The sequence below is a fragment of the Labeo rohita genome, chromosome 10, assembly GCF_022985175.1.
Source record: "Labeo rohita strain BAU-BD-2019 chromosome 10, IGBB_LRoh.1.0, whole genome shotgun sequence".
Taxonomy (NCBI): domain Eukaryota; kingdom Metazoa; phylum Chordata; class Actinopteri; order Cypriniformes; family Cyprinidae; genus Labeo; species Labeo rohita.
Window position 1 is genome coordinate 5,981,639 of NC_066878.1, and position 17,738 is coordinate 5,999,376.

A 17,738-nucleotide genomic window follows, 5' to 3' on the forward strand; every position below is an offset into this window, starting at 1 on the left:
ATATATATATATATATATATATTTGGTTTACATATATATATAAAAATTTGGTTTACATTGAGCCCACGTTTGTTATATATATATATATTATATATATATATATATATATATATATATATATATATATATATATAACAAACGTGGGCTCAATGTAAACCAAATTTTTAACATTTTATAAATTATTTTTAATTATATGTAAATGTTTTGATGCTGGTTTAAGCTGGTCCTTTGCTGAACCATGAACCAGCAAAGGACCAGCATAAACCAGCATAAACCAGCAAAGGACCAGCTTAAACCAGCATCGAAACCTACCTAACCAGCATCCCAGCATCAAAAGTCAACTAAGTCAAAAGTCAACTAAGTCAAAAGTTTACATACACCTTGCAGAATCTGCAAAATGCTAATTATCTTACCAAAATAAGCAGGATCATATAAAATGCATGCAAGTTTTTATTTAATACTGACCTGAATAAGATATTTTACATAAAAGACGTTTACATATAGTGCACAAGAGAAAATGATAGTTGAATTTATAAAAATGACTCCATTTAAAAGTTTACATACACTTGATTCTTAATACTGTGTCATTACCTGAATGATCCACAGCTGTGTTTTTGTGTTTGGTAATAGCTGTTTATGAGTCCCTTGTTTGTCCTGAACATTTAAACTGCCCACTGTTCTTCAGAAAAATCCTTCAGGTCCCACAATTCTTTTGGTTTTTCTGCATTTTTATGTATTTGAACCCTTTTCAAAAATGACTGTATGCTTTTGAGATCCATATTTTTACTGAGGACAACTGAGGGACTCATATGCAACTATTACATGAGGTTCAAACGCTCACTGATGCTTTAGAAGGAAACATGATGCATTAAGAGCCAGGGGGTGAAAACCTTTCGAATTTGAAGATCAGGGTGAATTTAACTTATTTTGCCTTCTGAAAAACATGCATCTTCTGTAGCTTCTGAAGGGCAGTACTAAATGAAATATATATATATATATATATAAAGGCAAAATAAGAAAAATGTACACATCTTCATTCTGTTCAAAAGTTTACACCCTGGCCCTTAATGCATTGTGTGTAAATGTAATGTAATGTATGCAAACTTTTGACCTCAACTGTATACTCACGCTGGGGAAAATATGGGAATAAATAAGTTAACATGGTGTCTTAATTCTGCAATAAAAATAATGTACAAGTAAAATAGCTCAACTTTATGATAAAGCTATTTTCAAGTAAATCTTATATTTATATTAAATAAATATCTGTCTGCTCTATTAAAAATTCAAAAATATTTCCTCCTGCTGTCAATATAGTTAGTACATATACTTATAATTTTTATTTGACAAAATATAATTTAATATCAGATTATATCAGAGATTAAGAACAAAACATGTAAAATGTAATTAAGTCTGAAAAACATTTAACAATTTTAAGACACATTCATGGAGTTGGTCAGCAAAAGATCTTTTTAATGTTTTCAAATTCAAACCGGGGGTACACTTTTATATACACCATGTTAAATGGAACAGTAGGACAATAAGAAAAGGCTCATGTCCTTGCTAATCTTAGGTGACTGTACATAAAAAGCAAAAGTAACAAAATTATAGCTGCAAAATTACAAACTGCTGATTGACAAGCTGAGCCATCATACTGCAATATAAGACTGTGGTGCTGCCTCCAATCAATCACGATTCTCTGATGGCTCACTATCTGGATACATTTTCAAGTATTTCTCCACCATGCTGTCCAAATCATGTTTAATGGCACAGTTAATGTAAAACAGAGCCATGCTCTTGTTTCTGTGATGCACAGGTGTGTCTTCCAGGTACGTTGTCAGGCGTTGTTTCGCAGTGCTGCATTTGTCATTCGTCAGAGCAAAGACTGGCAGATTGTACAGGACTTTCAGGAGAGCACATACGTTGGGGAAGAACTTCACGTCGGACAGCTGAAGCGTCTCGTAGATGGTCGATGGCAACACAACGTCTTTCGTGCCATGCTTCCATTTGATCTTCCAGCAGTGCAGCTCGGCAGGAAAGGTGTCTGGGTTCAGCAAGTCATCTTTATAAATGTCCGAGCTGGTCTCCTCCGAGGTGTTGAACTTCAACTGTCCCATGATGGCAGGAACAAGTGACAAGGACTTCAGGGCCTTCAGATGATTTTCAGAAAAAAGATCAGACAGCTCTTTAATCACATGGCTGACCACTGGAAGGGTGACTTGCTCTTTATAGTAGGTCTCCGGTTGGATTTCCTCACCAGACGTTGGTCGTTTTCTAAAGTACAATCTGGGAACTTTCACTGGGATTTCAAGAGCTGCAGCCAGGTTGACCGCCTCCTCAAACCAGAACTCATGGTACACCTCGATGTTCTCGTAAACTTCATTCAGCGAATGTAGAACTGCAGTTAGGCTACTAGATGCGAAGAAGACCTCATTCGTTTGCCCTTGCAGATTCTTACCAAAGGCTCTGGAGAAGGAAAGTGTGTTCTTTAGAACAACTAACGTCATGACGAATTCAAAATCAGCCAGTGCCTCGGATATGACAAAGGCGTTGTGTGCTACTTCATCGCTCCATTTGTGATCTTCATTATCATGGACGCTGTCCATGCAAAGCAGGAGAGACTCTAGTAGGTCGACGGCTACTTCAAATGCATCATGCTGCTCTGTCCATTTCGAGTAACAGGCCTCTTTGAGGACACTGGCTTTCTCTTCGTTTCCCTGGTAGTAGATCGAAATCGCACTCTCCAGCTGATTTTGCAACAATGGTGATTTACTGAAAAACACATCCAGCTTTTTCAGGGTTGACATGACGAGATGTACTCCTGTGAAGGTCATTGTGTTTGCCAGGCAGATGTTTAGAGAGCAAGTGGAGCAAGGGGTGAGAACCGCTAGCGGGTGTAACTCGGCTATTCTAGCCACCACTGATTTGACCTTCATGGCAGACACACCAGAACACAAATATGCCTGTCCTCTGCAGTACTGCATGTCCAGGCCACATTTCTCGGTTATTTCAGCAATAAGCCTTTCGGTGATAGCCTCCACATCACCTTCAAAATGCAGGAACCCGACAAATTCTTCCCGGAGGGAGTTGGTCTTGTCCACAAAACGTATGAACAATGGGAGATGGCTCTCTCCGCCTATCTCAACCAGGTTGTCTACTATTAAAGAGAAGAAGCGTCCTTCTTTAACTTCAGCCAACAATTCCTCACGAACGCATTTTTCGATCACTTCCAGCATCTGCTGCAATTGAGTCGAGGAGCAGTACTCGAGGTTTACGGATGACCCCTCGAACTTCTTTCTGAGGAATTCATCACCGGCGTTGATGCGGTATTCCAACAGGGCCTGGAAGTTGCTGGGAGTGAAGCTTTTGCTCCTGGGTTCTTTGTCGGAGTGCCCATGCAGAGGGATGTTCTGCGCGCCCATCATCACGACAACGTCAAACAAAGACTTGAGGTACTCTTTATTCAGCGTTTCCTCATCAACGACCTGAGGGCTGCTTTCAACCCCATCACCATTGTTGCTCTCACTGATTTCTTTGGTTGTTGCCTCATCATTTTCTTTTGCCGGCTCACTCTGAGAGTCCGCTGTGAAAATAAAAAAAAACATTCATGTAAATGTATAAAATGTTTCAAACTGCTTTATTACAGCATTACTAAATAAAAATGCAATTAAAGAGTTAGTACCCAAAAATTTAAATTCTGTCATTAATTATTTATGCTTGTGTCATTCCAAACCCGTAAGACCGCTGCTCATCTTCGGAATACAAATTAAGATATTTTTGATGAAACTTGAAAACTTTCTGACCCTGCATAGGCAACAACGCAAATACCACGTTCGAGGCCCAGAAAGGTGGTAAGGACAGTGTTAAAATAGTCCATGTGACATCAGTGGTTCATCCTTAACTTTATGAAGCTATGAGAACAATTTTTATCTGCAAAGAAAACAAAAAATAAGACTTTATTCAACAATTTCTTCTCTTTTGTGTCAGTCTTCAGTACCACAATGTATGTGTGTGGTGCTGCTGACGCAGGAGCCAGAGTTCTGATGTAAAATGTCCATCTCTCTTAGTTTATTGTCTGTATATTCTGGTTCGAATAAGTAAGGCTGGGCAAAAAATTGCAAGTCTGTCATACATCACGGTATTCTTGTGAATGTGCGGTGAAGACTGACACAGAAGAGAAGAAATTGTTTAACAAAGGTGTTATTTTTCTGCACATAAAGTATTCTCGCAGCTTCATAAAATTAAGTTTGAAGCACTGATGTTATATGGACTATTTTAATGATGTCCTTACTACCTTTTTGGGCCTTGAACGTGTCAGTTGCGTTGCTGTCTATGCAGGGTCAGAAAGCTCTCGGATTTCATCAAAAATATCTTAATTTGTGTTCCGAAGATGAAAAAAAGTCTTACAGGTTTGGAATGACATAAGATTGAGAAATTAATGATAGAATTTTCATTTTTGGGAGAACTATCCCTTTTAAAATATCCCTCCAAATTACAGATTTTGCAAGGCAGGTATGTAAATATATGAGCAAATTATATTGTAATATGTAAACAAACAAAGCACACAAAAATAACTCACATTTACTCTTCTTCGCTTCAGGGCCATCCTTATTTTCTGTCTGTTAGAAACACACCAAATTCATTAATACATTATTTACATTCAGTATTTACACAGTATTCAGTAGCTTACTTCTACCCTTACTTTGAAATGTTAAGAGAAAGGCATAAATCAGTACAGTACCAATTTATTGATTAAAACATACTGAGCAACTCTTACCTCATTATTCGGCCGTTTGAAGGAAGGATTGTCAAATATGGTTGGTATTGCATTATCCTTCAGTACAGTCCTGAAAGGGCTCTGGATAATAATCACAATAATGTGCAATGCAACATGTTAGATACCACATGCTATTTACTGATGGGAAGTAATGATGTCAGGTTATTTTACATGCTACTATTAAAGGAGAAGTCCACTTCCAGAACAAAAATTTACAGGTAATGTACTCACCCTCTTGTCATCCAAGATGTTCATGTCTTTCTTTCTTCAGTCGTATGTTTTTTGAAGAAAACATTTCAGGATTTTTCTCCATATAGTGGACTTCTAGGTGCCCCGAGTTTGAACTTCCAAAATGCAGTTTAAATGCAGCTTCAAACGATCCCAAATGCAGTTGTAAACGATCCCAGCTGAGGAAGAAGGGTCTTACGATTGGAGTTTTTCGACATACCCTCACTGTCTTAAGCCAGAATACACAGAGTTCAGGGAGAGCACGACAATATGAGCGTTTGAGATTAAAAAGTATTTAAACTATATTTTTAAATGAAAATAACTGATCGTTTCACTAGATAAGACCCTTCTTCCTCGGCTGGGATCATTTACAACTGCATTTGGGATCGTTTGAAGCCGCATTTTAACTGCATTTTGGAAGTTCAAACTCGGGGCACCATAGCAGTCCATTATATGGAGAAAAATCCTGAAATGTTTTCCTCAAAAAACATAATTTTTTTACGACTGAAGAAAGAAAGACATGAACATCTTGGACGACAATGGGTGAGTACATTATCTGTCAATTTTTGTTCTGGAAGTGGACTTTAAGTAAAACAATCTTACACAACAATAATAAATAACACTAATTCTTGTGTTATTATTATACATGCATTTTTGTTTTTTTTTTTTTTTTTTACGTCACACCGCAGGACTATTTAAATTAATCTCGAAGTGAGCAAAAACAGCACCTAAAATACACCCTTTCCTTTATACATATAGAACTTCAAATAATTTAAAGTAACTACATATAAAGCACATTTATAAAAAGTACAATAAGTACATATTCACATATGAACTACACAAAAAGATTAATAACAACTTACGGTTTTGGTTATCAGGTTAGGTTCAAAGTGTCTGGCACACAGTCTGTGGTATTTGTTCAGATGATCAGGCGTTTTGTCTTTAAGGTCTGAGCGACTGCAGTTTTCCACCCATTTCTTACACCTTAGGGAATAAATACCGCATAAAGGGAGGGCTGTTAGCATCTGCCATACAGTTATTAAGCACAATGGTGTGAATATATCATTATAATAGTATAACATAGTGTATTTTATCTGTATAGTTTTGTTTTACTGTAATAAACCATGTTCGTTGTGTCTAGCTGCTAATAGACAACATTCACTATGGGATAAATATAGTTCATTCACATCTATGACAGATACATCCAGTACATTCAATCAAAACTGCGTTGTAACAGCCACTTGGGCTAACTTACCTTATTTGAACAACACAAATTGAACATAAAACTGGCCAGGCTGACAATCAACTCCTAGTTCTATAACAATACTTTGTGCGGTATGTAAACACTATGCAATGTATATCAGATTTAACTTTGCATCTGATCTGGCAAGCGAGCTAACGTTTAACTGGCTCAGTGGAGCTGTGCACACAATGTCTGCACTGGTAAATAAAACAAGTTAAATGATGGTTAAACACGACGTTATCTATCGTCTAGATGACAAAGAGTGAACTAGGTGAGCAAAACGGGTGTAATTTACCTCTCTGGGTCCCGTGGAAACCTGAAGAACGCCAGCACCGAATGAGTGCTGTTCCTGGAGCAGTTTAGCGCCGCGCAAAAATTAGGCATCGTGCGTTCACTCTGAGTCGAATCTTTAATAGCGAATCAAGTTCATTGGACTCACCGTGATGATATTCCCTTCAGAAAGTTTAAAAAATATAGTTTTACAGACTAATAAAGCGGTAAATTGATCTGCACTCTAGTGCTTTGTGTGGCCTGGAGGAGAAGCGCGTTGGAGTTCGTCTCCGTCCCACAATGCTTTGCTCGCTCAGCGAGTTCAAATTCCCAGCCAATCAGCGTGCGCTTACAGGACGAAATTGGCGGCAGTTAGAGAGGAACCGAGGATGTATTAGAAAAATATTTTTTATGAGCTATATTAAAGTAATATCTCGGCCAAGAATGATAGGTGTGTCGTTTACTCACATTATTTAACGATTTAATATTTTATTGAATACAAAAGATAAAGTTAGACTGTCTCAGTCACCCTTTACTTTCATTATATTTCTGAATGGTGACTGAAACCCTTATTCTGCCCAAAGTTTTAAGGTTTGGAACAACATTAGAGTGAATAAACCACAACTGTAGTTTTCATTTACCCTTAAATAGACAAACCAGACATTAAAATCAAATTTTCTGTTATATTAACACAATGAAACTGATATTTATATTGCACGGATATTTTCTTTATTAAGAAGTCTTACAGTCACCAGTTCAGTGATTAAAATTATGGCAAAAATACAGTGAATGCTCATCTTGTCTTTAAAAAGACATGGTCACAAGTAAAGGATGAATGAAATCCTCTGTAGAAAATTAGCCAAGTTAATTAAATGACTTTACTGTAGAGAAAAGTTGAGAATACACAAGTACACAAAAGAAGAAAATGAACTGAACAGTACCAACTGCAAAAGTGACAGCATTATAAAATCTTCAAGAGAAATTACAGTGAGAAAAACAACACATTCTTTGGTTTGTTCATTTTTTTAAACAAATCAACAACAAAACAAATCCTACTTTTTACATCCACGTCATTTTTTTAACTTCCAGGTTCATAAAATGAACAAAGCAGTGTTGTGTTAAAATTTTATATAATACAAAAGCTCTTTTATATATACACACACACTGCATTAGCCTTGTTAGCACAGAAGAGAACTTTTTATAATAGTGCCTATAAATCAAATTATCGCCCATAAGCTGTTAAGTCATTGCAGTGAAGAGATTACTCTAGTTAACAGCCCAATGCAAACAACACTTAAATATTAAAATATTTTAATAGTGTCACATAGAATACTTTAAACGTAGGTGTTACGCATGCTATAAATGTCCAATTTAAAAGTGACATCAGCATCAGCTTATACTGCTTAACTGCATACTTTTGCAAAGTCTTCAGGCTGATCAGGCAGGTCTTCCAGTAGTGCTGGGTTTTTTCTGTAGATGTACGCATTAGCATCTGCATCTTCCATCTGCACCAGCTCAGCCAATGAGGAGACGCAAGTATCGTGGTCGTTCAGCATACCTGGCAGACGAGAGGACTTACGTTGGATTCGAGTTGAGCGCCGCACAGGCGTCAGAAACTTGAGATCTTTGATGGTGCTTTTGCGTCGCGAGCCACTGCCTGGTGCCGTTTCGCAATCGATTATCTTTTTCACGCTAAAGAACGAGAAAAATCAAATGAACACTTGAACTTCTTACACATGTATGTGTCTTTGTACATATCGTTAAATTTCCCACCTTTGCAGATATGGAGTGGTTTTCACATTGTATTTCACAACGGATGCCCCTGGCATCTCTGGAGTGGTCATCTCCTCATCACTGTCATCAGCATCATCATCACTTGCAAATGGCTTCTTCTCAGGTTCCTGATTATCATCCTCATTCTTTATGACTGCCTTCTTAGTGTCTTCTGTAATGTCGCTCTCTGAGTCTACCTCATCTCCCAGTTCCTCCTCTTTCAGAATTTCAAACACTTCATCTGTTTCCTGCTCCTCCACTTTCACTTCCGTTCTTTTCTCTGCCACCACGTCAGCTTTGTCAACATTTACACCTGTCGAGGATGGGCAAAAACATATGAGCAATTTATAAATATCACATCATGACTTAAATCTAGTAATATTAGTATTAATTTGCAATTCCTGCATTAAGAATCTGAATGAGACTCACCATCTTCACATAATGAGGGCGTCTCCATTGCCTCCAATTTCTCACACAAGTTCAACACCAACTGCATATTGCAGATAAGCAAAGCAGAAATAAACATTAATGAAATGACAATATACTTGAGAGAATATCTATTAGTTTCACAAATAAGACTGTCTTATGGTTCTTACCGACTCCATCCTTATCTCTGGGTCGACTGGCAAGTCCATATCACTGTTGTCCAGCAAGTCTAGTGTGGTATTCATAATACTGCTTGATCTCTTAGAACACGCTGTTTTATTATCAGGGACTTCAATATCATTAGTTTGGTTGTCAGTCTTCAATGCAGCGGTTGGTTTTACAGCCTCAGTATGGATGATAGGCTCAGATTGGATACTAATTGTGGCTTTGGGTTCAGTTTTAGGCTGCGGAGCTGGTTTTGGGTTTCGTGTAAAGGTTGTTGACTTTTCTGAGATTGGAGGCCTTTTCAAAGCCTTACCCTTAGATGCCAGCCAGTCTGCAAGCTTTGCTCTGAAAGTACAGTACAAAAAATAACCATAGGACAATCCCATCAATATATAGTCTTTTCTATCAGAAGACTGTCATACTTGTAGTGCTGGGTAGAAACTGATTACATGTAATCTGGATCACATATTCAGATTCCAAAAATTAAGTACGTGTAGTCAGAGTACATTACGTTTTAAAATACTTGTAGTCAGATTAAAGTTACTTTTTTATGGATTACATGTACTTCACACAATGGCAGTAAAATTATCATAGTTTATTAATTCTGGAAGTCTGGACAAAAATATTTAAAAACCGTAAGACTTCAGGCATGTCATTGCTGTTTTCATGTTTATTATTGCGTGGTTAATGCAGGGATTCCCAAATGTTTTTTGACACGCTTAAAATAAAATATTTGCTTGGGATATAGCAAAGGAAGTTGATATTTCAGTAATTTAACAACTCATTCTCATTTTTACAGTTCTTTCATATCAGTCAATGATCACACTGACTTGCAGATAATCAAATAAAATAAATTTTAAATTGGTCTTATTTTACACTTTTATGATTGAATTAATTATTAGGTGTTTATCAACTCACTAATGTACTGTTTAATGCATTATTATGAAGAAATGCTACTTTTATATCAATATGGTATGTTTAATGGGAACAAGTAATTTAGATTACGTTACTAACTACAGTTTTCATCATGTAATCTGAAATCAGTAATGAACTACAATTTGTAGGTAATCTATCCAGCTCTGCATACTTGTCTAGTTAAAGCTATGAAGCTACAACAAAAATTACGACTTTATTCAACAATTTCTTTTCTTCCTGACAGAAGAAATTGTTGAATGAAGTCGTAATTTTTGTTTTCTTTGTGCACGAAAAATATTCTCGTAGCTTCATAACATTACAGTTAAGCCTCTGATGTCACATGGACTGTTTTGACAATATCCTTGCTACCTTTCAGGGCCCTGAACATTTCAGTTGCATTGCTGTCTATGCAGGGTCAGAAAACTCAAAATTAATTTGTGTTTTGAAGATGTATGAGGGTCTTCCATGTTTGGAACATGAGGATGAGTAATTAATGACACAATTTAATTTCATTTTTGGGTGAATTACCCCTTAAAGTAATTAAATAAATAAATAAAAAATAATAATCCTACTAACCCCAAACTTTTCAATGGTAGTGTAGTGTTTACAACTCACCTTCTCTCTTCAGCCGTCTCTATTTGCACTTTGTACTGGCTGACTGTACTTGTGACAGGCCTGCGGACTTTCTGTTCAGTGATGGCTGTTATGGGTTTCTCCACCTGTACCGTCATCTCTTTCTTCTTTGAAATGATTGGTTTGCTGATGGCAGAGCGCCCTGTAGCTAAAGGAGCTGACCGGGGAGGAACACAAGCACCTGCTTGGGAGACAGTACCTTGGACCTTTTGAGGAATCCGTCTATGGGAAACAGACTTCTGGACTGGTTTTTCAGTAACATTCAGCTGGACATCAGAGACAGATTTCAGTCTAGATGACAAAGCAGAGTTAACTCTGGGTTTAGTGGACGCCGGCAGGGAGGTAACAGACTTGGACCGAATTTTAGGCAATTCAGGTTTTGAAATCACTTTCTTTTCTGTGGGCTTCACATCAGCACTGGGCTTTCTGAAACAGTCGATTTTAGACTGTACTACACGACCCTTATACGTGCCAGGTTTGGATTTCTGGACAGCAGACACAGTAGAGGGTGGTTTTTGAACTTCTTCCACAAGTTTCTTGTGTCTTACAGTCTGCTGTGTACGGAAGGCCTGGCTTAGTGTGTTACGCTTGGTAGGATCAGCATTAGGTTTGGTCTTCGGTCTAACATCCTTTTCCTTCTCTCTTGTTCCAGAGTTATCCTCCTTAAGATCATTCTTTGACTGAAGGGGTGCAGATTTACTTAGCACTTTCTGTTTTGGTACAATACTGCTGATGACTTGTTTTTTCAGGCCACATGCTGGTTTAGTGTTTTCCTTGTTGCTCTGAATAGAAAGAATGAAGGAGTAGAATTAAGCAAATGACATTTCAAGCACACAGGCATCTTTCACACATCCAAATGTGAGAAATAAAAGTTAGAAATATATGGAAGAGCTGATCTGCTTTATAAAATGCAATGTTCACCTTTCTCACCACTGACTCCATTCTGTGCATCTATCAAGGACAGCTCTTCAAAGATTATCTTCCACTGTAGAACATCACATAATAACATTATAACAATAGCAAAATAGCAACTTTTGCCTGCTTTATTTTGCTGAGTCACAAGCTATATGTAAAATTATACAATACATATTTTTGTGGACTTTCATCTTAAACACCTCATATTAATAACTAACAACAAACAAACTGTTATCAAATAGCAACGGGGCTTGCACCCAGACATACACATATGCCTCATAACATGTCAAACAGATTCAAAAATAATTCACAATTTTATATCAGTTCTAAAAGAATCGGCGAGGGGTTCCCATTATGCTAACACGCTTCAAAAAGTCCCAAATTATGACAATACTCACAAACCATTGATAACAGTTGCCTAGACAACCTCTACTTACGTTATTTACGTCTCCTTCGATGAGTCAGGTAGGACAAGTGTTAATATTTCAGTTTAAAAACTAAATTTGAAGAACAATTGTCCTCACATTCAAGCACAACACGCGCTTTCAAACAGATTTGAGTTCAGCGCGGCGAGCTTTCGGATTGGCGATGACCGTTTGAGTCACTCTAGCCTACGAATCCTATTGGCTGCCTCTGAACATGTGATCAAAATTGAGTTGGCCCCACCCCTTTTACTAAAAGCTGGGAGCAGCCTGTTTTGAACCAAAATAAAATTCCTCTTATAACTGCTCAGTGTTTGAAAACTGTTGAAAAAGCCAGTTGCCCTAAATTCCAGTCTAATGACATTAATATTTCATTAACCCTAGTCTTTGTAAGAAAATGTAATGTTTAATTTAATTTTTGGTAGCTCTAGTCTCGGTAAGAAAATGTAAAATGTGGTTTTATCTAAGAAAAAAAAACAGCGTATCAAAATCATAGTTTATATATTTGATTTAGTACGTATTAAACGTATACATTTTTCTCAAAAATATTAATTTATTCATATTTTTTTTTTAAATATGAGAAGTAAATTTCATGTTTTTTTGTTAGTATTTATTAGGTCACAGGACCCTGGTGAAAAAAATACCTAACCAGCATCCCAGCATCAAAACATACCTACCAGCATATGCTGTTTTTTTCACCAGGGGATAAGACGATATGACAATATTTGACGTTTGAATATGTGACCCTGGACCACAAAACCAGTCAGAAGGTCAGTTTTTTGAAATTGAGATTTATACATCATCTGAAAGCTGAATAAATGCTTTCCATTCGGCTAAGATTAAACTATTGAACAATCTGGAATCTGAGGGTGAAAAAATATCAACGTATTAAGAAAGTCACACTTGAAGTTCTTAGCAATGCATATTATATCAAGAATTAAGTTTTACAGTAGGAAATTTATAAAATATCTGTATGGAACATGATCTTTACCTAATTTCCTAATGATTTTTGGCATAGAATAAAAATAGATAAGTTTGACCTATATAATGTATTGTTGGCTATTGCTGTTAATATACCCGTGCTACTTATGATTGGTTTTGTGGTCCAGGGTCATATTTTTTCTACACACCTGCATGTCTACAGAATGCACTTCAGAAGTTTGGACACTCACAGTTCATTTGTTTCCCATAAAGCTTCCACATGGGGCAAGTGGCAAATAGCAAATCACATTCAGCCACTAGATGGCAGAAGATTCCAGTCTTGATGCTCTCTATTAATATTAGAAACCCATTTGAACAGTATGGCTGTGAAATGTGCCTTCATTTCAGTGTGATAATGAGTAAATAAGGAGCTTATAGCTGTTAGGCTATGACTCCAACTGTGATCTCAAATTGCTTTCCTTAGGGGTTCCTCTTTAATTATTGCAATATTTAATTCATGAGATATTCTGCTGACTGCATCATTATGTGAGGTCTGTCACACGTGTGGTCATTCCTGCTAGTTAATAATGACCTTTATTTAAATAAAGAAGGGCAACTCATTTTACCTTAAGCATAATTGTGTGTCTGGACTTATTTCATGTAAATCAGAGACAGTGGGAACCAATTAAACTGGTTGGACAATCAAGTGTAACTAAGTTTTCGGTTATTCTGTTTTAAGTAGACAGCTTTCAGTTTTCAGCTACTCTACTTATGCTAGCATTTACATTTTTAAATTTAAGATTAAATGTTATTCGGTCTTGATGTTACGTGAAAAAAAATGAAAAAACAAGGCCTACATTTTCTCAGGTTGAAAAATGCAAATAGAACAGCCCTTCAAACTTCACATGTTCCACTGACAACCATATGGCTCTAACTAAACATCAAGCCAAAAACAAAATCAAGAATTTCCTGTCCTGTATTTAATCTTTACAAATCTAGTTGCATATCAGTTTCTATGAGGGAAAATATTATTTCTGGTGTGGACTCTCTGTGAGATGATGATTACCCTGCTTCTCTCTATGAGGGTTATGAAACAATAATAATTTACTCTGCAAACAACTACATTGCGTTTAATCTAATGTGACAAGCAGATAAGACTTCATTATATGAATAATCAGCATTTCTAAACAAACCATCTGCACAACTCCTACACTCACTTGATTCAAAACTGCTTTTTACATAAACTGCTTTTTACATTTTACATAAACTCTTTGTAAACTTGAACTAACAGAATATGATGGTCACAATGTTCAAATTTTGGTAACCTTTACTGTCTTGTCAAATTTGGAAACACTGCAAAAATACAGCAGTTTAGACCAGAGTGAATTTGGGTAACATCAAAGCTATTCTGTGTGAAATAGATGAGAGAAACAGATTTCGGTAACCTTTACTACCGCCTTGTCAGATTTGGTACTGTTCACATCATTTGTATTTTATTCATTTAGCAGATGCTTTTATCCAAGCGACTTATAATTGACCATATGCACGGATTACTTCCTTGTTTTAGAAAAGCCAGCTCAGTCATTTCCGGTCAAGTGTACTGTGCCGTAATAGGATACAGTGTCCTCTGTTTTTTCTACATAATCCATTCACAATTTGAAGAAAAGTTTGTTTTGTCTAAGAGGACCAAACGTCCATGTATACCATTTCAAGAATGACAAACACGAGTATAAAGAATAACACGAGTAAAATCTGCTAAATATGCCTTGCTATGATAGACAGTAATAAACGAATGAAACATCTGACAAGCCGAGCTGTGCATTAAATAATTCAGACTAAATTCAGAGTAACAAAACTACAACAGTAACAAGTTTGTGTTGGTTGAATATAGGCTATTTAAAAGATGTAGTTATCAAATTAAATCTAAAATATTTCAAATTCATATTGATTCATATTGAATTCATTATTTGATTATTATACCATTAATATTTAACTTATTTATTTGTAGTAAACTATATACAAGCATTTAAATAATTCACCCTTAGGTATAAATATATGAGCTTATTTATTTATTTTAATGACTATCTGCACTTGCTATACTATATACTTCAAAGCGGTAAAAGTACTAAAACTTGTTATACTAGTAATTTTATAATAAACCGAAAAGCAAGACTTGAAAAAGATAGGGTGTTGAAATGGCAGCTGCAGCCAATGAGTGATCCTCTGCTGCCATCTTATAGTTTATAAGGGTAATTTCATGTCATTTTCATCTTAAAAAGTCGTTTTCCTGCAAAAGACATTTTTTCATGTCGTCCCTGTGAATGGAAACTTAATCTTTTTAGCGAATTTTACTGCACAGCTGTAGAGTTGAAAAAAAATAGGCTTTAAAATATTTAAAAAAAATGTAAATGTGTTCATGGCTATGAAGGCAAGTTGATAAGAATACTGTTAAGATGTCCTTGAAGACAAGTATTGCTGGCTAGCTAACATAAGCCTAAACAGTTATGAATATGATCGTGTTTAGGTGTCAGCATTTAAATGTACAAGTACTTGTCTAGGTGCTCTCCTGGGATTACCAGGCTGTACATTTAAGTTATATGTTGTCAAATAATATGATACAGAATGTTCATGCCGCTATCATTATTTACGATGTTGCATTTGTTATTTTTCTCAGTTTCTGATAAGAACGAGGAAGGAGAGGAGTCTTAAGAGTCTCCACCTATATATAGCACAAATAAAATGAGCTTCACTGGATGTTTACCAGCTGGCTTATCATTATGCGGAAGTTCTAAGAACGCTCAGTGCATATGGTCAATTGAGGAATACAACCAGCAATTCATCATAAAGAGGCAAATAAACACAGGAAGTGCTTGTAATACAACGTTTCAGATGGGGTGCATTTCCCTAAAGCAAGTTCCGTCGTTACAAATAGAGTTCAACAGAATTTACAATAGTTCGCTAACCATCCCTGGTGAAAAAAACAGCATATGCTGGCAGGTATGTTTTGATGCTGGGATGCTGGTTAGGTAGGTTTTGATGCTGGTTTAAGCTGGTCCTTTGCTGGTTTATGCTGGTCCTTTGCTGGTTCATGCTCGTCCTTGACCAGCAACATGACCAGCAAAGGACCAGTTTAAACCAGCATCAAAACCTACCTAACCAGCATATGCTGTTTTTTTCACCAGGGATGCTAACTCACCCCAGATTAGTACAAAATATAGGAGAGATTAGGGAAAGATAAAGCAAGAGAAATGTTTTTTGTTGTTGTTGTTGTTTTTTCATTAAATGAGGTATTTAAATGTTGATGAAAGAGATGTTTTTAGATGTCTCTTGAAAATAGTAGGTTCAGAATAGAGTGTTTGCACTTACCTCACGATTTGGTCAGTCACCTGGATGCGCGTTCATATTGGATATCCTCGGATGTAAACAACAGCATGGATTGCACAGTTAATGTACTACTGAATATGTTGTTCTGCTAATTTATGCTGTCTAAACTATGGAAAAAACGTGTGGAAGCTGCCAAATCATATAGAGAAGGACTTAGTAAGCAGAAAAGGTGCAATATTTTAACGTTAATAGGTGGTAAAGACATGTACAAGCGGTATTAATTAAAATATTAGCCTAGTATTTCACTACCTGACTGGAAATGTTTAGAACAAACACGAATGTTGTCAAGATTCTTGCCCTGGAAATCCTGCTTCAGTTTGGCCAACCACAAACACCTTTTGATCCTCAGAGATTTTTTTGCACTCTTCTCCTTGATTTGTTATAACTTTTGCCAGTCTATAGTACTACAGATGTTTTCCTGGTCTGACCGATTAGTACAGCCCAAAACATGGCAATAACTGACCATTTTCAGGAGCAATAATCAGCAAAATATGCAAGTTCGGTTAGTTTAGTTCGGTTCAGTGGCATTGTTTACATTCATTGCCGCCAATATGGCGATTAATGACACGTCGTGAAAACACTCTATTCCGGATAGGGGTGGGAAAATCATCCTACCAGCCAGGAACGATGAACAAAAATGTTCTGGAAAGGTGACTGTAGAGGTTTAATGGAAGTCCAGCCAGAAGAGCATTGCAATAATCCAACCTAGAAATGACAAGAAGTTGTGCTGCATGCTCCATTAGGAAGCCAAAATGCTTTCTAGGATATCAAATAGCAAGTTTAGACATCACTGGAGTAAATTTGGATACCAGATAAATGAGGTTATATATCACAAGTGCGTGCTTGGGTAACATCAAACCATACTGTGTGACACAAAGAGGGGTAACAGATTTCGGCAACGTTTAATACTTCCTTGTCCAATTCGGTGACTCTGTTTTATGTCCGTTACTTTTCACATTAGACCAAAATAGCTTTCAGGACATAAACCAGAGGAGGTAAGACATCACCAGAGTGAATGTGGGAAAAATTTAAGTCATTCTGTGTGAAATAGATGGGCGTAATGAACATTAGAAACATATTTGACCATCTTATCCAAAAAAAAAAAAAAATTCTACCTGACTTAAGACAATACAGGGGTAGTGACAGTAATTTGTCCATCAAAATTACTGAGGTAAGAGGGAACCACAGAGCAGAAGTAAGATGATCTTAATACATACAGACTGCTTGTTTTCCTTGAAGTCTGACAGATCCTACTTGTTTTTGCTGAAAACACGGCAAAGCGATACATTTGTCAAAAGTCCACCACGTGTGACATTGATTTTCTGTTGCCTTACATTTCCAGAAGCTCTCCAGCACTTGCCTGTCCATCTCACTGACAGCTTTAGCGTAATTAAGGAGGAAACTGTATGAACTCTCCTCCGCTCTGTCAAGTGTTAAACCAGGGTGAGGTTTGATGAAATGCTGTGATTATCAGTAACAGTTCATCTTCTTCAGGCAGACATATGCGATCCTAAAACAACAGCTGACTGCAGCGTGTGACGGTTTGCTGATAGTGCTAAATGGGAACAGCAGATCGTCAATAACTTCTGATCAGCCTTTACATCTTCCTGCAGCGTGGATCCCTGCAGTTTTGCATTCTAGCGGCAAATACTTCAGCACTGCATCACCC

General features: G+C 36.8%; 2 protein-coding genes across 2 annotated transcripts; both read right to left on the minus strand.

Moving 5' to 3' along the window:
• Positions 1 to 1,460: 1,460 nt before the first annotated feature.
• thap12a (THAP domain containing 12a) lies at positions 1,461 to 6,805 on the minus strand. Its single transcript, XM_051120180.1, has 5 exons — positions 6,541 to 6,805; positions 5,866 to 5,986; positions 4,775 to 4,855; positions 4,577 to 4,616; positions 1,461 to 3,580 (listed from the first exon to the last, which is right to left on the minus strand). Exons 1-5 carry the CDS (start codon positions 6,627 to 6,629, stop codon positions 1,683 to 1,685), a joined length of 2,229 nt encoding a protein of 742 aa, XP_050976137.1. The 5' UTR covers positions 6,630 to 6,805; the 3' UTR covers positions 1,461 to 1,682.
• A 409-nt stretch (positions 6,806 to 7,214) lies between these two features.
• si:ch211-266i6.3 (cytoskeleton-associated protein 2) lies at positions 7,215 to 11,938 on the minus strand. The gene is made up of 7 exons (XM_051120249.1): positions 11,780 to 11,938; positions 11,349 to 11,412; positions 10,410 to 11,209; positions 8,885 to 9,224; positions 8,718 to 8,778; positions 8,289 to 8,601; positions 7,215 to 8,207 (listed from the first exon to the last, which is right to left on the minus strand). The coding sequence occupies exons 2-7, from the start codon at positions 11,376 to 11,378 to the stop codon at positions 7,919 to 7,921; spliced, it is 1,833 nt and encodes a 610-aa protein (XP_050976206.1). The 5' UTR covers positions 11,379 to 11,412; positions 11,780 to 11,938; the 3' UTR covers positions 7,215 to 7,918.
• Between the last annotated feature and the right edge of the window lie 5,800 nt (positions 11,939 to 17,738).

What these genes read in the sequence shown, in the direction of transcription:
- thap12a (XM_051120180.1), bottom strand. Translation starts at nt 6,629, where the DNA reads ATGCCTAATTTTTGCGCGGCGCTAAACTGCTCCAGGAACAGCACTCAT. An exon ending in TTTCCACGGGACCCAGAGAG is followed by an intron (nt 5,987 to 6,540) that starts GTAAATTACACC and finishes TTATTCCCTAAG; the next exon opens with GTGTAAGAAATGGGTGGAAA. An exon ending in TGAAGCGAAGAAGAGTAAAT is followed by an intron (nt 3,581 to 4,576) that starts GTGAGTTATTTT and finishes TTATTTTCACAG; the next exon opens with CGGACTCTCAGAGTGAGCCG.
- si:ch211-266i6.3 (XM_051120249.1), bottom strand. Translation starts at nt 11,378, where the DNA reads ATGCACAGAATGGAGTCAGTGGTGAGAAAG. An exon ending in TGGAGTCAGTGGTGAGAAAG is followed by an intron (nt 11,210 to 11,348) that starts GTGAACATTGCA and finishes CTTTCTATTCAG; the next exon opens with AGCAACAAGGAAAACACTAA. An exon ending in GCCCTCATTATGTGAAGATG is followed by an intron (nt 8,602 to 8,717) that starts GTGAGTCTCATT and finishes CATCCTCGACAG; the next exon opens with GTGTAAATGTTGACAAAGCT.